Genomic DNA, 24130 nt, shown 5'->3' on the forward strand with positions numbered 1-24130 from the left:
ATAATGATTACTTATCAACAGTTTCATAGTTAGCTTAAATTCAGCAAAAATTTAATACTAACTCTTTTCTTTATTGCGATCAATGTACTTTTCAAATACCAATTCTGACATTTAGAATACGTTATCCATATTTTATTGCCATCCGAGTATTAATAGGCTTGCATAACAAATCTATATCATTACAAATCACACCCGTTTCCATGGCCACTTTGCTCGCTTTCCCCTAAGAGTGTTCCATTAAATATGTATATATTTTCTACGAGTAAATATTTGTTACTCTCATATTTTTAATAGGATTTCGCATGATATGAATTTTAGTTTTTTTTTTCATAATTTATGGATAAATTCCATAATTCAAAATTCCATCTTAGCCTTTTTCTCTAAAATGAAATGTATATCTCTTAAAGCCACGAAACGTTGTTAATACAGAGTTGTTTTTATAGAGAATGCAATAAATAATTTTAAAAAAATATTAGTTTCAAATTCTAAGAAACCTTATAAAAAAGCTCTTCTTTAAAGTTAGCTTTATTTTTAGGCAAGAATGTTTTATCTTTAAAAAGAAAAAATTGCAATCGACATATTCTTCAAAAGTCCATTAAAATATATAATCAATCGGTAAAAAATGCAAAATTTTAACCTATAATTCCATAAATTTTGAATTTTTCTTCACCTATTTTACATCCGCACCACCACATTGATATTTATACTTATTTCACTTGATTATTTCCATTTTTTAATTTTTTTTATATTATTTTAATAATTTTATTTGATTTTTCCTACTTATTTTTAATCTTTATTTTGTTAGATTAATTTACCTATGCTGATGATAAATTCCTTACTTTTCTATTATTTTGAAGGTTCAATTTTGAAGATGGTACTCCACCTGAGAATTTTAATTCCTTTCCTATCGCCTTGCTCACTGTATTTCAAGTAAGTTTAATTCGCTAATCTATGTTTATTGAGCTTAATATTTATTAGCTCAATAAATATTAAGTTCATATTAAGCAATAGAGCAATTTACAACTAATGATTACTTATAACCGACCGTGGTTACAATTGTAACCGCTTCCTTATTATGAACTGTTTCTTCGTGAGCTTCTGAAAAGGTCATAATAGGACCCATAACGGCGTCAGACGACTTTCCGAGAAGCGATTTTCATGAAATTTTAATCCTTATGTTGATGTACCCTAACCCCCCAAGAAGTCTATCACCACATTTACATGACCCCTGTTATGTATAACACTTTTAAACTTGTACATTTCGATGAAAAATAGACTGAAATGCATTTTTAAAAGAAATATCTAGCTTTAGGAGCAAAATTAATTTTAGATTTGAAATCTCCTCTCCCGAATTAGACAAGATCAGTTGTATAAATGCAACTCTCAGAATTTTTAAGAATAAGCACACAAAAAATATGAAATAATAAAACATGTAACACCAACATCAAAAACGTCACTCGTGAATTTTGTTTTAATTAGAGCCCAATTTATGTTGTTGTTATTGCTAATTCCCATCTGGTCTGACGCAGTCAGACCAGATCTATAAATCCGTTGTCATTTAGGAAGTCAGAAACTAAAAGGGGAGAGGATTGAATGTCGTTCCAGTCCAGCCCTAAACAATTCAAGATGTGCTCAGGTGATGCCTGGTTTTGTTGGCATTTAGGGCAAAGAGAAGAGATCTTTTGATTAGTAGAAAATGTGAGACTTTTCAGGTGTCCGCTGGCCAGTCGGGATAAGCAAGTGTTGGTCTGCCTGTCACCGGAAGAGATAGAGAGAGTCTTGGTTTTTTTGCTTTATACCAGTAATGAGTAGGTGGAAGCAGCCACTTTTGTTTGTTCTGGGCCTTTTGCCTTGCGAAAAGTTCAAGGTATGTAAGCTCTGAGGTGGAGGGGACTGGATGGTCTATCCCTTCTTTGCAAGAGTGTCAGCCAACTCGTTTTCGTGGATATCGACGTGGGACGGGATCCATTGAAAGTGGACCTCATGCTGCTGGGAAATGAGCTTTACTTTTTTTAAGATCGAAAAACTGGCTTTATCTTCAATGAGGGCTCAATTTTTGAGGTGTTGAATTGAACTACAGCAGTCAGATCGTAACCAAGTATTTCCAAAGTGCCCTTCACTCAAGATTTTCTCTAGTCCCGCCCAATTTATTTTAGAAGAGAGCGAGACTGACTTTTGTTTGAAGTGGTTAGAAATTGTTTCGGATGCACTTAAAACAGCTTAAGAAAGAATATGTTTTTTTAATTATATTTTTTATTTCCCAATAGTTCTAAACAACAGTTTTAATTAAATCACTGATGATTCTGCTAATTTAAACCCAGACCGCTATCCCGAGTAGTAGATTTGTAGAGTGCGACGAGCTTTTTGCGTTTACTTATAGCTCTGAATTTCCGTTAATGTAGCTTAAGGTTGAGGCTTGATAGATAGCAGGAGGTTGCAGTAAAAAGTCAGAAGCCAAGTCCCAAGTTATTAGGAAAATTCATTATCATTTTTTCATTATTTGTTACAGATATTAACAGGAGAGGATTGGAATGAGGTTATGTACAGTGGAATTCAATCTCAAGGAGGAATACATGGTGGAATGATATATAGTTTATATTTTATAATTCTAGTGTTGTTTGGTAATTGTATCCTTTTATAACATGTGATATTGACATTTTTACGTACTTCAGTAACATATATGATGCGTAAAATTCTTATGTTATTTTATCACAAGGAGTTAAATATTTTCAATTTCTTAGTTTATCCTGTTTAAAGCAAGTCTCTTCATACACATGTTCATAAAAAATTATGATGATTCTATGCTTATAATTATTTGATATTTAAAAAATACAGATACAGTCAAATCGAATCTTTTTTGCATTTCAAGATGCAAAGATACAATCAAATGCATTATCAACTACAAAATTAAACAATTTTGCAAAGATACATTCAAATCTCTTTTACAAAAACAAAAACATGTAACAAACACGCAACAAAAATTATACGAAAACATTAAACAGTTCTTTCCGACTAAAATAAATTATTTAAAACAAAAATATATCAAACCGTATAAACCTACATGAAAACCAATCAGCTGTTAATTAAACTTATAAAAAATTTCAGACGGGTAACATAAAATAAACTACTACTTTTCATAGAACTTTTAAAACGGGATTTCAACAAAGAAAGTAATTATTTACTAATTTTTTCCAATAAGTTTTAAAAATCTTATACCAGGTTCAAACATACCAGTGTGTTTAAAACAAAGCTTAAAAATTCATGTTTCTAATCTTTATCGATTATAATCCATAGATATTATAAATAAATTTATCAATAAAGGATTAGTATGCACCATAGCTGTATATTCTTTGTGAGGAAATTTTGAAGTTACAAGTAAACCGCATTGTAACGTTTCCACACAAATGTCATTTCCGTTACAACAGCATTTTTTAAGACACATGTTACCTTATGAAAATATAATTTTTTTACTTTCATAAGAGACTAAATGTCGGCTGTTTGTCTCTAAGTTTTAAACTTTTTATGAAAACAAAAAAAAACATTCAAAAATATGCTAATGACATCAAAGTTTGATGTTTACATTATCATTAAATGCAAAAACATCTGATAGTAGTAAACACGAGAAATTTAATGCTGTCAAATCTTCTATCAAACTGAAATCTAACGTAATTGGGTATAATATAAAAAAAAAAACACAACTGCTTCCACTTAGTAGGAATAACATTTACCATGACGCAATGCTAAATTCAATGCCACTATCCACATAAATGCCACTATCCACATAAATCAATTATTAATCAAAAATCGAATATCAATTACTTTTCGTTATAATGCAATAAAATCTGGCGAGCAGCTATTTAAACGATCAAACACTTCGTTTGTTTATTTGTGGCTTAAAGTTTGGCTCGCAGAAAATGCCGTTCATGGGTTAAATTTCGTAGGAATAACACAACCTGTGACGTAGGCTATAGTATACCCAATTAATATTTGAAGCAATTTTAGGGAGTTTGATTATTCTATCGATTTAAAAATCAGTTTCTGAAACATAATGGTGGTCCTAGAGTATGAAAAAATAAAAACATTCCTTTAAAGTTTTGAACAGTTTGTAATACTTCAAAGAAAACCACGCAGCACAAAAAAATTTTTAACACATAAAGGAAACGTTTTGAGCTGCTTTGGTTATAATTATTACTGTTCACAAGCTGTATTAACCTATGCAAAAAGTTTTCAAGCAACACCCTTCACATGTATTTTATATTTTCCATTAATTGAAAGAAACATGTATAGTAATTTATAAAAAAAAAACTATAGATTTATTTTTTCATAATTATGAAATCACACATTTGTGTTACGTCGAAATTTTCTTAACTCCTTTTGAAAAGATACTCTGTTAAATGTATTTTTGGCCATTGCTGTTGATAATTTAGCCAATGCTCAGGAGCTCACTCTTGCACAAGAAGAAGCCGATGCTGAAAAGGAGGTAATCAATTCCATTTAAAAATTAAAAACTTTCCAAATGCCACTGTCCAACATAAAAAATATCTTAGATAAAAATAAGAGTTTCTTGCATTTTTTCTAATTAAAATGACGAATCTGTAACTATTTTTTATTTACTACGCACTATTTTTCCAAAAGTTATGCTATTTTATGTATTTTAATAGCAACCAATAACAACTAATCAGTAAGGAAAATGTTCCTGCATTGAAATAACCCATCGCTAATTTGAAAATTTTGGTGAATTCGGTGAAATTTTCGGCTATGAAAGCCGTAATTACCTTCTTGAAGTTTCGTGACTCTAGATGCATTAAGAAGTGATTGATAAAAATACTCACTACTTTCATTAGTTCGGTAACTTTAGCTGCAAAACTGGTACGTAATTGATTATTTTGGTACTGATAGATAAATCATATACCTTTTGTTTATTCAGAATCATCTAGCTTCATCTTAAAAGCAGAAAACACGCTCAAATTTGCTGTACGTATAATGAAGCGGCACAAGCTTTAATTGATACGTATAGCTTTAAATTATATACTAATCAAAGCAAAAGAAAATAATTGATGAGTTTTTGATGAGTATATCAAGATTAAACTTCGATTTTTATTTATTAACTGATGAAGAATATTTAAAAAAATTTTGCAGTATTTTATAAAAACAATTGACCATCTTTTGATGACGTTTCTAAAAAAACATGATCGCGAACTACTTTTTAAGTTATTTTTTTAATGTTCGAAGCATAAAGTTAATACAAATTTTTTTTTGCATTTCTGAAATTGATCTAAAATAATCTAAGTATATATTCTGAACTTTTTAAAACCTGCTACTTTTAATTTAAAATAGTCATTAATCTGTCTTGCTTTTCTAGTTTTACTAGTTACTTTTGAAAACATATATTTGTTTTTATCTAGCCTAAATGTAATGGAAGTAATTTGTTTTAACCTAGCCTAAATGTATGGAAAGTAATTTGTTTTCATCTAGCCTAAATGTATTGAAATTAAAACGTTTTCATCTAGCCTAAATGTATTGAAAGTAAAATGTTTTCATCTAGCCTAAATGTATTGAAAGTAAAATGCTTTTATCTAGCCTAAATGTATTGAAAGTAAAATGTCTTTATTTAGCCTAAATGTATGGAAAGTAATTTGTTTTCATCTAGCCTAAATGTATTGAAAATCATTTGTTTTCATCTAGCCTAAATGTATTGAAAGTAAAATGTTTTCATCTAGCCTAAATGTATTGAAAGTAAAATACTTTTATCTAGCCTAAATGTATTGAAAGTAAAATGTCTTTATTTAGCCTAAATGTATGGAAAGTAATTTGTTTTCATCTAGCCTAAATGTATTGAAATTAAAATGTTTTCATCTAGCCTAAATGTTTTGAAAGTAAAATGTTTTTATTTAGCCTAAATGTATTGAAAGTAAAATGTTTTCATCCAGCCTAAATGTATTGAAAGTAAAATATTTTCATCTAGCCTAAATGTATTGAAAGTAAAAGGTTTTTATCTAGCCTAAATGTAAAAGTAAAATGTCTTCATTTAGCCTAAATGTATTGAAAGTAGTTTGTTTTTACTATCGTAGAGAGAAGCGCAAGCAGAAAAGGAAAAAGAGATGTTGGGACTTCATGCTCCAGAAGTTAACATATGTCCCCCTTCCCCTCAAGTCAATTTAGGCGATATTTCTAATGGGTAAATACATAATTTATTTTTATTTATAACTGTAACTATTTCCAAAATTAATCATAATAATCCTTTTAATCTCTATTGCAGGGCCAAAGAAAATTCATTAAATGTAACATTGGGTGATACATTAAATGATAAAAAAGATACCACGGATCTCTCTGATGAAGGTATTAAATTATCTATTAATATAGCATAAAATTCTTAAGCAATTTTATTTTTAACTTCGACGTTCTAACGTTTGCTTTATTGTTATATCTCAGAAACTTAACAATGCTATTCAAAAAAAAAATTTCCTCAAAATTGTTAGAATAATTTACGCAAAAGTTTTCCCTATTTTTTTTTTTATTTTTATTTTACATAAAAACTTCTCAATAGTTTTACATTCTTTGGATAAATATACATAGATTCAACGATTTCGAGATCTTTAATGTTGATTTCCTTATTTGTTATTATATTCAACTCATTTTATGACATTGTTTGATTTCTTTACCACTTAAAAACGGACCTTTTAAATGATTTGCATCGTCCTAATGATGTCTTAAAAACTATTTTAATTGTGTTACTGCTTCTAAAACATTTTTCATAATGGTAATAATGTCATTAAAACATTTTAAATCACGTTAATAATACTATTAGCATGATTTAAAATGTTATGTATTGATATGAATTAGAGGTCATGTTGTTATAGAATAAACATCGTCTTGGTAGTTGAAATAAGTTGTTAGGTAGTTGTTAATAGCAACTATTGAATTAGAAAATTGCTGGCAAATAATCATACAAATAAAAACTAATGTAACATTTAAAAAAATATTTGTTTACAAGAAAAATGTAAATATCTTATAAAGTATTTCCTGTCTCAAGAAGGTATTGTTGTTTGTTTTGGCAATAAATAGATATTAGAATAAATTTATTATTAACTTGATACAGATACATTTCTAAAATATAACTTTTCTATTACTTTAATAATTTCATTCAGATGAGGAGAAAGCCCAGGTGGATGAAGATGGTGATGATATCGGTGGCCCCAGACCAATGCTTCCATATTCATCAATGTTTATTTTTTCGCCTCATAATCCGTAAGTTACAAAAATCTTTATATTACTCATGCTGCTTAAAAAAGAAAGCTTTAAAAGAAAGCCATTTGGTAATTTTGTTACGCAGATCAGTCCTAGAATAGGCCACCTCTTGGCGAACTTTTGAAATCTCGCCAAGTTAGCGGTTGTTGCTGGGAACAACGTTGCTGTTTGATTATTAAAAAAAAGAAAAGAAAAAGAACAATTTTAATTATTACAAGTTTATTAAAATATTTTTCTAAAGAATAAAAAATAACTTACCTTCACTCTTAATTTTACTTTACTCTCATTTGTTCTCCAAATTTAGAGCATTTATACTTTTTCCAAATTACATAATTTTGATTCATACACCATTCCATCATCGCTCTCTTACCTTTTGCATTCAATAAAGTTAACAATTCACTCGTCCATTAGCTCGCCATTTTCAACCGGCACTGCACAAAAAAATTAAATAATAACGGTAATGAATAAAATAACTGTTAAAAAAATTAGATAATAACGATGATTCTAACAGCAAGAGATCAGAAGTATAAATGGCGAAAAAATAAACCGTTTTACCTCTTTTCTAACGAAATCCAACTTTCACGTAGGTATACATATCAAATAACCAATCAGGTTTAAGAATTTCGGTTGTGTGATGGTGGTGTGATCGGACGTTCAAAATAGTTTCCCGGAAATATTTTTTGGAAACCAAGTTTGGCGAAATTTAAAAAACTTGCTTGGCGATATTTAAAAAAATCGCCACGGGGTGGGCTATTCTAGGATCGCCCCGAAAACCCATATTTGTATTCACAACTCACTTTGAACATGCAATATTCTTTTGTTTACTGGACTCATGTGTGACAAAATAGTAAGAAATTTGTTTTTAATATGAAAATATTGACATTTTTATTATTTAATTTTTAGCATTCGTCGTGGTGCTCATTTCGTTGTGAATATGCGTTATTTTGACCTCTTCATTATGATCATCATTTTATTAAGTAGTATATCATTAGCCGCCGAAGACCCTGTGTATGAAGATTCTTACAGTAATAAAATTCTAAATTATTTTGATTTTGCTTTCACTGGAGTGTTTGCTGTAGAAATGAGTTTAAAGGTAAGTTTCACGGCTTATTTTTATTTTTTGGCAGCTGTAAACTGAAACAACTATAATGTAGCTCGACCTAACTTGCCAATTTTTTTTTTTTTTTTACAAAAAATTGCTTTTTTGTCATATTGAAAACCCTTTAATTAAATTGCAAAAGAATCAAATTCCTCCTCTAATGTTTTTTTTTTTTTTTTTTTTNTTTTTTTTTTTTTTTTTTTTTTTTTTTTTTTTTTTTTTTTTTTTTTTTTTGAGGAACTGACCATACCCTTAAAAACTGTCTAAAACTGTGAACTTCCAAAATGTGTCCTTGGTTTAAGGTTTAGATTTCTCATGTTGATATATTCAATTATGATACCTTTACGAATACAATTTAATAACATTCGTTTTCTTCAAACTGTATTTTAATTTTTTAAAGAAAGTTTGTTTTCCAGGAACAAAACCTAATGAATCAATTTTATGAATCGTTTTTAAAATGAAGTCATAACGCATTCACATTAGGGTGCTCAAATGAATATTTATCCGAGGAAAAACAAAAGAATCATAATTGAAATGTAACGAATTACTATTGAAGAAAGTGTGAAAAGAAGCATCAAAACTCTAAACTCAGTTGCGCGAGAGCCCATAGAGAGCCAAGGCCTACTGTGCCCATCTCAGTTCTCTTGACCTTGGGCTCTAGGGTGCAGGAGCAGATATTCCGGTTAAGTGGTCAGCCGAACTCAAAACCCCCAGTGTTTAGTTCCCAAGCTTGCTTGGTACTCATTTATCGACCCACTGAGGGGATGAAAGGCTGAGTCAACCTTGCCCGGCCCAAGTATCGAACCCAGGACCTGTTGCACAGGGAGCGCGAAGCGCTACCACTTAGCCACCGGGTGTCAAGAAACATCAAAGCTTGCTTCATTTCTTTAAAATATTAAGAAATTTTGAAAGGATATTTAAGACTCACCTTGAAGCTTCATCAGGCAATTAATCTGGTTATGAAAATTTTAATACCGGATTCTTCACTGATGGTTTGTCAGATTTTGTTATTGTTTTTATTTTCATATTTTGTTCCTTAAAGTGTAAAATTGACTGCATTTTTGATGATTCTTCTGAAAATAGACATTAAAGGTTATCGCTACAAAGTACCTGAAAAAAAAACGATAATATATTTTCAGAAAAATATTTAATGTTAGATCTTTTTAAACAAATTCATAAATGTATTCTAATTTCTTAGTTTTTATGTAAATCTAAATTATAAAAATAATTATTTATACATTACATTTCTTAAATATTAATACTTATTAAATATCTAATAATTGTTATCTTTTATTAATTAACTAAACTTATCTTTTAAATAAGAATACTGCATCACTTTGTGAAAGTTAATCTATAGTTTTATCTAACATTTTTTATCTGTCACATTCAACTTAAACTAAACAACAACAAAGACTTACGCGACTTGAAACGTAGTGACTACAATATTACAATAACATGACAACGTAAATCAGTTATGAATTGGCAAGAAAATCATCTCCATTTCTTAGTGTGAAAAGAAATTAAATTTTTCTATACAAAAAATTAACTTTCATCAGTGTTCCACCCCGATAATGCGAGGTTTCATTTATCTTTAGAAGCACGAACGAAATTATTAGAGCTTGGTTAGGAGGTATTGTCACATCTTTCTCATAACCCGACCTTACACCATTGTATTATTATGAAGCTAACAAAACATTTTAAATGGCAAAATTTCAGGAATAACGATGACATCAAATCACAATCGGTTGAATTTTTTTGCTGAAAGGAACTTTTTCTTTTTAATGCTCTATGAGAGTGGAATCATAAAGTTATTACAGAGATGGAAAAAAGTCATCGAACAGAATTGAAGTTATGCAACTCCTTAAAGTTCATTTTTTGTCCAAAAAAAGGATGTTCTACAAAAAAAATTTAATCGAATTTGATGCCATTTATTAACTAAAATATTGTATTAGGATTCTCGATTATTACGATAGTATAAATATTTTTTAACTAGCAGTGATTTGTTTGTTGTCTTAATATTAACATAAAAATATTAAGCATTTTAATTAGACTTGTTTTCCTGTCTCAAAAGCTACAAATACCATCAAAATAGATTTCAGACTCTCTGAGACATCCATTCGAAGGACCCTCAATTTTTCATTATTAGCATAAGTAAAAAGAATAAAAATAGATTGTCTATATGAATCGGTCTCAAAATTGAGGGTGGCAAAAGACTAAAGCCAAAGACTTGGGCCAAAAGTGACCCAAGGCAGTACTTAAAAATTTCATTACTTAAAATTAATTAATGTCTATTGATAAAAATATTTCGAATTCTATATGCTTCCAACTCTAAATTTCAGTTGAAATACTTAAATCGAAAATTAAATAGAAAAAAAAATTATAACTGCGGCAAAAGTTACAGAAAACACAATATTTTATATTTCAGTTATTTATAGACACACAAATAAGCTAAATTATCACAGGCAACAACACATTGTATATTTAATCCATTACAGTTTTAAAAATATAATATAGATTTTGAAAAAAATACCTTCTATTGTCATTACATTCTGTGCAAAATAATGAAAATTATGTTATTTCAAATTAGATGAAACAAAGTTGACTTTTTCATTAAAATGTTTTTGTTAACACGTAAAATTCCTTAAAACCGTCTGTTATGGAGAAGCAAAAGAATAGTAGACAAAATCATGGCAATATTATAAAGAACGCAAACGATTTTAAAAAATTAACGGTTATTATGTTGTATTTCTACAAGTTTACTTTTTCAACGACTTAATTTGAATTAGGAACTACTATTTTTCTCTTAATCTCATTTTTGATTTATGCAATTTTAAGCACAATTTACTCTAACATTGTTGTAAATTTGAATTTTAGGTTGTGGATCTAGGTATAATCTTCCATCCAGGTTCTTATTGTAGAGATCTATGGAATTTATTGGATGCTGTAGTTGTGATATGTGCTTTAGTGGCCTTTGCCTTTGCGTAAGTTATTAAATGCCTAGTATCATTAATTATATCAAATAATTTCATTTAATATAACAAATTAAAAACCATTAAAAATATTTTTATGCTAATAAATATATTAAGTCTAGGTAAAGAACAAAAAATTTATATGAGCGTGTTTACAAAAATTACTTATTTTAAGGCTATGTGTATCCTTCAACGGAACAGATAGAATTTAAAGTGCAATTAAACTATTAGTTTACGTGAATGTTTTTTTAAAATCATGTAAGCTATGTATTATATGTTTTAAAAATTACATAACATATAAAACAATGAAAATGTAACAATGTTATTTAAAAGTTATAAGTGCTAAAACGTACCGAAGTTATGGCAAAAATAGCTTGTGAAAAAGTTTAAAACTGTGAAAAATAAAATGCCTCTTATGAACGTTTACTCAAATATCGCGTCAACATATAGAATGCATAAAACTAGCAATATAAATAATTTTTCATTTATTGTCTTAATCAAAATTTCCGTAGAAGAAAAAGAAAGTTTAAATATTTAAATTTGTAAAAAAAATTATTATTGAATTTTTATGAGTAAGGTATCAAACTATGATATCCCATAGTTTTTATGTATATAAATATTTTTACAGTATCTTCAATTAATATAAAAATTGAATTATGGACTAGGCAAATAAAAGAATCAGAAATATGAAAGGATTACAACAGCAATGTCAGGATATAAGATATCAACATGCATCAACACGCACGTCCTTATCAACACGCATTTTCATGATCTTTCTGATACAATTCGTCATAACTACTACTAATCTTATAAATAGAATCTGTATTTACTTGTTGCCTTTTCTTTTATCCAGATTACAAATAGTATTTGCTACACTTAAGTATTAAATATATATAATAGTATTGTAATAGTATTGCTAACAACATTTTATTGTTGGAACATTACCTATGGTGATGTATGGGATGCTTAAGGGTTAGGTTTGTCGCAAGTTTGTGAACATTGCGAAGTTTATAAAATAAGTTATTATTCGAGAGGCTGTCAGGAAACAATGAGTCAATTTAATAATGTACTTACTCTGTATGTATAATCTACACTCTTCGAAATTTCTCGGAAAAATGGTTAGATAACAATTTGTTCAATTGTTATTTTACCATATTCAAACAAAACAGTCAAATGACTATAAATGAGAGATTGCATTCAAACTGTTAACTATGAGAAAATTCATTTATTAACTGGTTTCGCCTAATAGGGTTAAAACACTAGAATTTCATAGCATTAACTAGGTCCACCTGATGAAACTACTTAGTTCTTTGCAGTTGAGTACATATTGTAGCTGAGAGGGCTAATCTGTCAATCTTCTTATCGATAGAACGGGGGTTCCAGTTCCAGCGTTGACATCACAATATTTCCTCCATTCCCTCCAACACAGGAAGAGTTTCCCGAGTCCTGCACTCCCCAATTTGTGATTCTAGACTATTATAATCCGATGCTCTCATTCACGCGTATATGGCAGCACCATAAAGCTGCTTACCACAAAAAAGTCTAGCATTTCCCATTTCTTAGGATAGGTGAAACACATTCCACGGTTAAACCACAACACGGTAAAAACGCAGTAAACCGCATTCCACGGTTTTGATAAAACACAATTCAATCACACTCCAATGCTCATTACCTAACAAAAAGCCTAACAACAGTGACCAGTTAAATTTCTTTTTTATGGTTTTGAAACCATACTTATTGTAAATGGTTAAAAAAAACTAAAGTTTTGAATTCATGGTTTTTTAACCATACTAGTTGCAAACGGTTTCAAAAGCGCAATAGCAAAAAAATTTATTCCGAGTAAACTTTACCGTTAATTGAATGGACAGACTGCTGCCAGTTATTTTACCGTAATTTTAGAAGAAAAATGTGACAGTATAAGTCTTGTATTTAGAAATTTAGCAGAGCAAAAGTATTATTGTCACTCTGACAGTTTGTTAAACGGCATACGATGAGAGTTAAAACACAAAAGTAAAACTTGAGTACAAACTTTAGTAGTAGATACTTAGATCAAGAATGATAAGAAAGCAGTTAGTTTAAGAAATTTGTTCTGTAGGCTTACCAACCATTTAAATCAGAAGAGATAAATCCTATTTTTTTAAAATCTTTTTTAACGCGTGTGTACAAATTTAATTGAGTTCAGCTTGGAATTCTTTCCTTGTGTAATGTGTTGTACAATGTTTGCAATGTATTTCTCACCTAAAATGATTTACAAAAGTCTAATCCAGTGTTGAAGTTTGTTAAATAAATTAAATGTTGTCCTATAATTTTTACATTTTTAATTATGATATTAACATTTGTTTGTTTATTTAGTGGAAGTAGTACTGGCCAGAACCTTAGTACTATCAAATCTCTAAGAGTATTAAGAGTGTTACGACCACTCAAGACCATTAAACGAGTGCCTAAATTGAAGGTAAAAATTTTTTTTAAATATTAAGCTGTGTATATCTAACCATTAGTCTATAAAAACGTATATAAAAGAACTTTTTCCTCATAATTTGGCAAAAGAAATCTCTTTTATGTTTCAACAACACCGTTTTCTACTTTGAATATATATAATGGTTTTGAAACTCATTTAAGTAAGACCAAAGATTTTTTCAATCATTAAAGTGAAGCGTTTTTCCGTCTAGACAAAACCAACAATAGTTTTTAATTTTGGAAATCTTCATGTTTTACTGAAATACTAGATAATATTGGAAAGAGTATGTTCCATAACGACTAACCAACTTGTGGTAAAGAAAAAAAAATTTTTTTTTAGATGTAACGATTTAACACGTTCGCTGCCGGACATCGCGTGCTTGAGCAAGATCTTAAGCGATCACGTTAAAGCTCTTCTAATTCGCAAATATTTATTGAAATTATGGAGATTATTCTCAAACACTCTACATATCTACATACTGTTCGGAGATGATGATGACCCATAGTATTTGAGTGGGATTGGGAAAAAACGGTGTTGAGATTTTTCGAATCACTAAGAATTAAGAAGTAATTATTATAAACTTCTCCAAGTTACATCAAACAGTTTGGTTGTCTGATGTAACTTGGAGAAGTTTATAATAATTACTTCTTAATTCCTATGTATAATAAGGTAATAAAAAAGTTTTTGGTGTTTTTTCAGTCCTATCTTACTTAATAGAAATTCGTTATATTAAATAACGATTTTTCCTTGTTCAAGTATTTTGAAAATATACCTTAAGGGTAGTGATTACGGAATACTGTGTGAAACAAAATCTATTTTGAAAAGAATTGACTCACATTAAAGTGCTATTTTAGTTCCTGAGAAATTATTACCCTTATTTGAGCAGTAAGAAATGGTACTACTCATATGAAACTCTTTGTTAATATTTTTAAACTCGTGTAAGAGTTTTGTTATGATTTTAACTGATATTGCTGAAAAAAATATACGTTCTTAAAAATATTTTCTATTGCAGGCTGTATTTGATTGTGTAGTGACATCCTTAAAAAACGTTGTCAACATACTCATCGTGTACATCCTTTTTCAATTCATCTTCGCTGTTGTCGCTGTTCAGTTGTTTAACGGGAAATTTTTCTTTTGCACAGATACTTCTAAGCTTCGGAGTGAAGATTGTGAGTAAGTATAATTTTAAAAAGTTGCTGATGGAATTAATAATGTTTCTGTTTTTTGGTTAAGACATCACGCAAGTCGATGATTAAATTTCTTCGCAAGATTATATTTTCAAACAACATCGAAGCACCCTAGGCCAATCTTCTTTCTTTAATTCTATTTGTTTCCCTTAGGTTTACATAAGACTTAGTTTATGAAACAGAAGTGAATTCTCTAAAAACATTAAATTTACTTTCTCAAATAAATATGACAGAAAGTAAACAACTAAAGTTTTACATTTATAATAACTAGAATGAAAATAAGTTAGAGTTCAGTGTTTTTATTTAATCTATTTTTAAATGAATGGTAATTATAAAGCTAAGTAGAAGAAAATTTTAAAACGCATTTAAGAAAAGGGGGAAATTGTGTAGTGAAAATCCTGCTTAAACTTTATTAAACAATTCAACGTTAATTTATTTTTTCAAGTCATTAATATTCTTAGATCTCAGTGGAGGTGCCAAGCGACAATCTTAAAGTATATTTTTGAGTCAAATGGGGTTCCAAACGCATTTAACCAAAAACAGCTAACGAGTAACCTGAAAATACACTAAGAGTGCGAACGCTATGGCGCGAATAGTTTAAATAAGTCTAAAGGTTTCATGGATTTCGCTTTTATAGATGCTTGCTGACAAAAATAAAGGTACGGCTTAGTCCTTAGATCCTATTGCCAAATTAGAAACTTTGCAGATAATTTACAAAAATTTCGGTTAGAATCTTTATCTTCTCCTTCAAATGTTTCATTAATTGCCTTTATTTCACATTTCAGTTTTCTCTTTGCCATAGCATTCAATATTAATTTTCATTTTTCCAAATTTAATTTTTTCGTAATTGATGATCCGCGCCTTTTTTCGTTAAACATCATCTGCTAAAAATAATTTATACCCGAAATTTAGTTTGCGTATTAAATTTTATTCCGTAAAAATGTCATGTAATTAAATCATATAATGAGTCATTTATAATTTCCCTTTTTGTGTTTTATTTCTAATATTCATTTTTTATTATTTCAGAGGTGAATTTTTAGTCTTTCAAGGAGACGATAAGCCACCTTTAGTGGATAAAAGAGAGTGGTCTCATCAACCATTTCATTATGATAATGTAATGGCTGCCATGTTAACATTGTTTGCTGTGCAAACTGGAGAAGGTTGGCCAGAGTAAGAAGAATTTCATTTTATTTAAATTTCTTCACTTTGAACTGCAAAAGCCGAACGATGTATACTTTCTTTAGTTGATCTAATTACCAAATATTTTTCACACGAATTTTATTTATTTCGGAGCTAAAAATACGATCTATTATTCGAAGGCGCTAAAACTCATAAGAAATAACGCTTTTTTAACATCGAATATATAACGCCTAGTAATAAATAATAATATATTTTTATCGCTGTTGTGATCTTGAAACAGTTATCCGTGACTGTTAGTATTATTCTAATTTAGCCCCAGCCCTTTCTTCGAAAAATGTACAGAAAGTTAATAAGAAGAAAAAACACAGTTTAATCAAGTGACCCTGAATGGTTTTGTCTCACACCAAATTGATGGTCTTTTTCAGTTAGCCGAGTGCAAGGGAAAAGACGCCAAGAAATGCAAACCCCCACTTACTTTTTTTCTAATTTTTTCATTTTAAATATTTTTTCAAGGCATAAAAATTTAATTAAATAAAAAATAAATAAAATAAAAATAAATAAGTAAAATAAATAAAAGCAAAAATAAATATTTGAATTTCCTTGCGCCTGGAAAACCATAAAGAATCAAACTGAGTACCTCTTAATTAAGAATCGCTCATCGTTTTGGTAACTTAAATTGAAACCAAATTAACAACCCTTTTTTGAAGTTTAAGAATTTTTTTAGATATGTGAGCTCGTTAACTATTTAAAATACAGACATTTTTTTTTTTTGGCAAAATTGTAAATATATCTTAAAGTTTCGCTTTTAGTTTAAAACAATCAAACTGTAGATTTTTTATTTTCTTGGCCTAAAAAACTGCAAAAAAATATCAATAAGCTGCGCTGATTAAGCAAAATCTGAAAGCAAAAAGTAGTTTTAAAATATATTTGATCCATCTGATTTTGAAACCAAACGTCTCATCCCTATTACCAGCGTTGGAATTATGTAATCTAGTTAGAAAAATAGTTTTAAGGCTATTGTTGTCTCCGACATAAGAATTTTGAAAGCTAGAGTTTAATCTTCAATAACATCAATATAAAAAACAATTAATCATTTGATTTTCTTTTTTTTTTAGTGTCTTGCAAAATTCCATGGACTCTACATACGTAGACTATGGACCTCTTCCGAGGTTTCGAATAGAAATGGCTATATTCTATGTTGTGTTTTTTGTGGTGTTTCCATTTTTCTTCGTTAATATATTCGTGGCCTTGATCATCATCACATTTCAAGAACAGGGGGAAAGAGAGCTTGAAGAAGGAGAGTTAGATAAAAACCAAGTAATTTTTTTTAATTGAAATTGTTGATATAACTCTATCACACAGAAATATATAAAGAGTTTCCACTCTAATGCTAGAACGTATAAAAAGACGACACCTTTTTTATCGTTGCGTGCCAAAATGACAACAGTCTATTCCAAACGATTTTTTTTTGCCACCCTATGAAGAAAGACATCATTGATAAATAGATGAGTTTATCGTTTTCTTTTTTCTATTTTTAATTGAATTTATAAAGTTTTTTATAATCGTTTGATGTTTTGTTTTATTTTAGTTCTATGAAATGCGTAGATGCAAATCGTTGAGGATGTTGTTTGCTAATGAAAACAAAAATACATTTTATATAACGTAAATTGCGCTTTATTTTAAGTATTTTAATTACTCATCATTTCTCTTGTTCTTAAAATAATTTCAATGTTGAATTTAATATTAACGTGGATGAAGTGCTCCAGTAATTCTTTTAAACTATTGGAACAATGAATGCGGAAATGAATTTTTCATGTAGACTTTTTGATTTCTCTATTTATAGTAGAATTTAGTTAATAAAAGAAAAGGAATAAATAAAGAAATGAAAGAAATAATATTTGCGTATTGCATGGTAAGATCCAGTTTTTTCACATTCATTTCCATTTTCTTACTGTCAACAGCATAAAATTAATGAAAGCCATTAAGGTATTATTTCTTGTAGAATGTTTTTGCATCCTTTACCCATAATATTTATTTTTCCTACTCTATGTTATTATTACGTTTTTAATTTTGGTTGTTTTATGTATTTATAGTCTAAAAGTAAATATTGTTCTCGCTGTCTAGCACCACTGTAAACAACGTAATTTAGTAGACCACCGTAATTTAGTAGACCTTACAATGGAAAATCGATATCTTATAAAAATTATCTAATCAAAGAATGAGATTGATTTGCAAATTCAGAAAAAGACAAAATAAGTAAATAACATTTACCATAATAAATCAAAATGGAAAAGCGCTTATAGCAGCTAAAACGAAATTTTGTTTATTTAATTTAGAAAGTCAGAATTACTATTCCAGCAGAAAACGAAAAAAACATTTATAAGACACACATTTCTTATAATGTTTTTTTTCGTTTTCTGCTGGAATAGTATTTCTGACTTTCTAAAATAAAAATTTTCTATTCATACTTCAATTTGACCATATTGTAGTGCTATCTATTTGCAAGAAAAATACAGCATAAAATTCTGAAATACATATCCTTAAACTGTTCAAACTCTATTTTTCCAAAACCTTTTCAGAAAAATTTTTAATGTCAATAATCTGTCATCGTTTTATGTTTTGGGGAAATAGAAAATATTTCTAAAATATAAAAATACATTTTGTACTTTCATTGAATATTTTCATGTAGTGCTTTCATAAATGTTACACATTTTCTTCCAGCTGCAGTTTGATAATAATAATTTCAAAAACCATTTTTTAGCTCATCTTTTTATAAAAATATGAGTTCACATGAGTTAATATATGAATGCATACACTGTAACATAGCTTTTTAGATTTATGCTGTAAATTTTAATTTTCCTTCAGAAATCTTGCATTGATTTTGCCATTCAAGCTAGACCACTGCAAAGATTTATGCCTCAGAACAAAACTAGTGTACAGTATAAAATTTGGAAAGTTGTAGTTTCTACTCCATTTGAGTATCTTATTATGGTGCTAATTGTGCTCAATACATTACTTTTGATGATGAAGGTAAGTATTTTTTATCAGGAATTAACTTATTTAAATATTACAATACTCTCCATTTCAATAAATTTATTTTTAATTTGAAGTTAAGTTAAAATAATTTTGAAACATAGCGACAAATGTTTTATTGTAACTATGAAAAAATTTTATAATTTCCATACTTATGTTCAATACCTATATTCAAAGATATTTTTAACATACTTCATATTAACAAGGTACATCGTATGTTTTATTTTGAAAACAATACAATAAAATAATATAATGAAAATAATTTATTTTTCGTATGTTTTAGTTTGAAAAGTGCAAATGTGTTTTATTATGATGTATGTCGATGATTTTTCCCTTTACTTTGTTCTTTAACGACATATAAATTAAGAAACTTAAAATTCTCTTTCTTTTTTAATTCAATTTCTGGTAAAATTATTTTTTTTTATATATTTTTTTATTGTTTCTATCCAGGTAATTCCTTTCAGACGAGTAAAAAATTCCTTCTTTAGCATAGATGCACAAATTAATTTAGAAGAACAAACTAATTTATGTTTATTTTAAAACATTCCAAAATCAGAGGCGCACATGAAATATTTTTAAAATAAAACCTTTTTTAAATATTACTATTTTCAAATATTTTTAATTACGGAGAATACTACATTTTTTCCGTATTAAAAAATTATTTAAACATGAATCAATTGTTTAAACATGATGATTAAAATTATGTTATTCTATTTATTTTATTTATTATATAATTTTGTTTATTACATAATTTTGTTTATTGTATTCTTGTATCCCTTTTATTTGAGTATACTTCAAGAACTTTTCAGTGTTGTATTAGTCTTATTAAAATCAAATCTGTTCAAATAATAAATTAACTATTATGATATAAAAAATTCAATTTTTTCCACTTACGTACATTATTATAAATTTTCATCAAAGATTTAAATTTAAAATTATTTTACTTTTTATAAAATATTATAATATTCATATTGAGCTTTAAAATTGCGATAAAACTCAGTCATATTTCTTACAATGTTAGAAATTTTCGAATCATGTTGAACTCCTGCAAAAGTGAACCAGATTATTGTATTTTTTTAACTTGATTACAAGATACTATGGATCAACTTTAAAGAAAACATGTCTGATTTCTACATTTTTTTAAGTTTGTCATAATAATTAACTTTTGAATCACGCAATGTCTCAAAATATGCAATATCATGGTTTAACGTTTGAGTAATTTATACGAAAGTGTATTACTTAATTTAAAAAATGAGTTAATATTTTCCTTTGAAATTATATTAAAAATGCATTAAACAATAATAATTAGCTAATTAACAAATCTAGCTAAATAAAATTGTTTGTTCTTTTTACCATTGTAAAATGTGTGCATAATGATTTACTGCATAACAGTGTTTTTGTTGTTTGCATGAATAAAATTAGTGATTTACTACATTTTAAAACATGAAAATAATGAATTTTGTTTAAAAATTGTTCTCTTTTTATTTCTTGTTCTCTTATTAATTGTTCTCTTATTATTGTTGTTATTAATTGTTCTCTTATTATAAACTGTACTTAGATATGTGCAAATTGACAAATAGTTTTTTTTACTATATAACTTTTCTTTTACATTTTATCTACACTTCTGTTTCTATCCACATAAAATCAATTTATATTTGATTTTAAGATGTAATTATTTAAAATATTTAATAACTAAAAAATAATTAAGAATAAATTTTTGGCATGATTCGTCTAGCACATATTTATAAAGAAATTAAAAGCGCATTTTTAAAAAACTATTTTGCAAGATGTGGTTTTAAATAAAAAGTTGTTATGCATCATGCTTTTTTGTAGCTTTCGGAATGAATTCATAAATATCATGATGTTTTCTAAGCAATTGCTTCAATATCTTGCATAAGTGCAATATCTTGCATTGATCTTGCATAAGTGCCATTTGCATGTACGATATAACTGAAGCATGAATAGGTAGACACAAATTTTTGCTTGTATAAATATTCATATATATGGAAAAATATTGAAGTATTTTGCGCGATTTTAATTTCTAAAATTCTGCACGATTTTGAGATTACTACAGATTTTGCTCACAAGATCTGGAAGAAATCTTTTTTTTTATGTAATTTAAACCAATAAATATTTTTGGCAATTTTTGTCGTTATATTGCTTTATACTTTAAAAGAAATCATTTTCTAAAAATCTATTTTATAAATATTCTACTTCGTTCAATTTGTAATTTTTATTTTAAAAATCACCTCAACATATAACACATTTAGTTGTTATAAGTTGAAGTGATTTCAACTTGTAGCAACTAAAAACTTATAATAACTTATATCAATTTATAACAAATGAAAAGTTGAAGTTGATACAATCACTTCAACTTATAACAAATTGTATGTGTTTAATGTCAGATAAACTAACCAAAGTAAATTGAGTAGTAAAATTTTTTAATGTGTTCTTTTTAGTGAAATGGGATTTTTATGAAATTTTCTGCAACAAACTTCTTTAGACTTAAACAATTCTTGTACAAGTCTTATATTCTTTTCGAACGAAATACATCTGTAATTAGTGGAGAGTCTATAATAAATTTAATTTCTGGAGCATTTTTTTTAAAACAATTAAAGCATAGGACTTATCACTTTATATTTTTGTCGCATACTGGTAACAATGAGGTCAATTTCTTCAACTTAACAAGTATTAAAAAAAGTAATTCTGATTATGATTTGCCGTCTTAAACACAATATTGCAATTTTTTTCATGCGCATTCAGTAGTTCAAAAGTATTATTTTCCAAACTAAAATGAAGAAAAGTGTTCTTGAGCATAAATTCAACTAATGATTTCTATGCATTTTAATAATTGTTATTTTCACTTAGTTTTAATTGCTGTATAAAGCCTGTCGCCTTAAAAAAAAAGTTATTACAAATACCATATTTAGTATAAAAAAAACTTAGGAATAAAACAGCACCACCAATCATTCCGATTAAGCCATGTAAACATGATTTAACATTTTAAAAAATATTTTAATCATATTTAAACTTTACTATGATTATTTCTCAAAAGAAATCTACATCAGATTTCTTTTAAAAATGTGAAAAAGATCCAGAACTAATCTCAAAATTATTAATTCAACTATAAATCTTTGGAAATTGAAATTAATAAGGTTTTTTGGAAAGTATACAACAATTGCGTTGAATTAAAAGAAAACTAACATTCGATAATCAGATTGAGAATTATTAACTGTGAAACTTGTCTGTAGAAATACCATAGCTTTACAAACCGCAGGAAAGTAATTACAGATTTGAAGTTTGGCAAGCTGAAAGGGCCATATTTGCATATGAAGTTAACACAAAGTATTTTTCAAAATTCCAGCTTGCTTAAATTTTTTTGCATTTTTAAGTGCTTATTTGTGAATTTTTTCTCACTTATTTTGCTTTACGTTACATTTTAATTACGATGNTCCACACCAATACATATAAATGATTTAACACTTTGAACTCTGATGTTTCATCGATATATATATATATATATATATATCCTATGTTACTATTATATTAAAAATTGAGTTGATTAAATTATCGATTTATATTTGGTCTGTTAAAACTGCTGTTCCATCATCTATAGACCATGATCTGAACCATGATTTATTAAACTATATTATTCTCATTTTTTAAAATAAAAACGATCTGCAGTATAAAAAATATGATTAGAAATATTTAAATAGGCATGGCATATTATTAGCACGTTTTTTACACTTTGACGTTAAATGTTTCAACTTAATCAACTTATTCTCTAAATCAACTTAATGATAAATACTTAAATCGTTTTCAAATCGGTTTCAAACAAAGTATTTATTATTTAATAATTCGAAAATCTTTTTGTTTTAACAACAAGAAAAAAAATTATACGGAATAATATTTTCGTTTCCATCTTAAACAAAACTTATCATCAAAATACTGTCTACTTCTTCCAAATTCTGCTTTTAGGTTTTATTAAAGCTGACAAATTTGAAGCTTATTGTTGGATGTTTTTAATATGATGCAATAGTTTAAATTAAACGGACTAATGCCTTTGAAAAATTGGTAAAAACTAGTTAAACTTCTATAGCTTTTAAAGAAGCTCAAGAATTTTAAAAAAAATATATTTTCTATTTTCTTCTGGTATATTTTTTTTCAATCTCAATCAGCAAAAATCAAAGAACTACACTTCTATGGTACAAAATTATAAAACATAGTTCTGCAAGGCTACCAAGTATTGATGAGATGGAAACTTTAAAGCTACAGTAATTTAAGTTTAGCTATAAATTTTAGAATTTCATTTGCCTGCTTTTAGACTTAAATTAATCTATATTTAAAACTAAAATAAAGCTGAAAACTGCTCAATTTTCTTTGGATAGTAATTGCTGAAGTACCAGCCTTTTCTTATTATTACTTTCTAGTGAATTTCAGAATTCATCTTTTATCTTTATGGTATATTTAAAATCAATGTGAACACTACTCAATGTCAATCGAATATTAGAATTGAGATATATTTTAGTATTTTTTTTTCCTTATCATATTTAATTGGTACATAAACTGCTCTGCGTGCCAGGAGAGGGTTCAACATATATCATCATTCCTACACGTGAAAAATAATTCAGGCTGCAATGATATATTTAATATTACAATAACATATACTGGGTTTTGCAAAAATACTTTTATATTATACATACTCTGACTTCAAATATTTTACTTTTCTTCAATTGTTAAATCTAGCTTTTACAACACTTTCATATTAGATTCACCTGATATTATTCTAACTACATTGAAGTTCTATTTGTAAGCCTAGTTCAAAATAGTTCCAAAACCTCCATTGTCTTTTTTAAAAATGTGTTTTCTTTTTTCAATTTTAGCAGAATTTTTAAAAACTCTCTTCAATGTGCAAAATAAAACTAAGAATTAATGAATTCAAATAATGAATTAATGTTTTCAAATTAAAGTTTTCGAAAGTTTTTATTGCAATGTC

The 24130-nt window shown here is 27.7% G+C and overlaps 1 protein-coding gene across 1 annotated transcript in view; it reads left to right on the forward strand.

The window, feature by feature from the left end:
- LOC107449199 (voltage-dependent calcium channel type A subunit alpha-1) overlaps positions 1–24130 on the forward strand; it is a 349547-nt gene that overhangs the window by 280386 nt on the left and 45031 nt on the right. Inside the window, exons 19-31 of the mRNA XM_043053258.2 lie at positions 858–930; positions 2510–2627; positions 4383–4480; positions 6072–6178; positions 6260–6339; positions 7149–7248; positions 8152–8341; positions 11222–11328; positions 13669–13768; positions 14787–14947; positions 15988–16131; positions 17217–17418; positions 18967–19131. Of these exons, the coding sequence (XP_042909192.1) occupies positions 858–930; positions 2510–2627; positions 4383–4480; positions 6072–6178; positions 6260–6339; positions 7149–7248; positions 8152–8341; positions 11222–11328; positions 13669–13768; positions 14787–14947; positions 15988–16131; positions 17217–17418; positions 18967–19131 (1645 nt within the window). The remainder of the gene's footprint in view (positions 1–857; positions 931–2509; positions 2628–4382; positions 4481–6071; positions 6179–6259; positions 6340–7148; positions 7249–8151; positions 8342–11221; positions 11329–13668; positions 13769–14786; positions 14948–15987; positions 16132–17216; positions 17419–18966; positions 19132–24130) is intronic.

Source organism: Parasteatoda tepidariorum, chromosome 1, assembly GCF_043381705.1.
Source record: "Parasteatoda tepidariorum isolate YZ-2023 chromosome 1, CAS_Ptep_4.0, whole genome shotgun sequence".
NCBI lineage: Eukaryota > Metazoa > Arthropoda > Arachnida > Araneae > Theridiidae > Parasteatoda > Parasteatoda tepidariorum.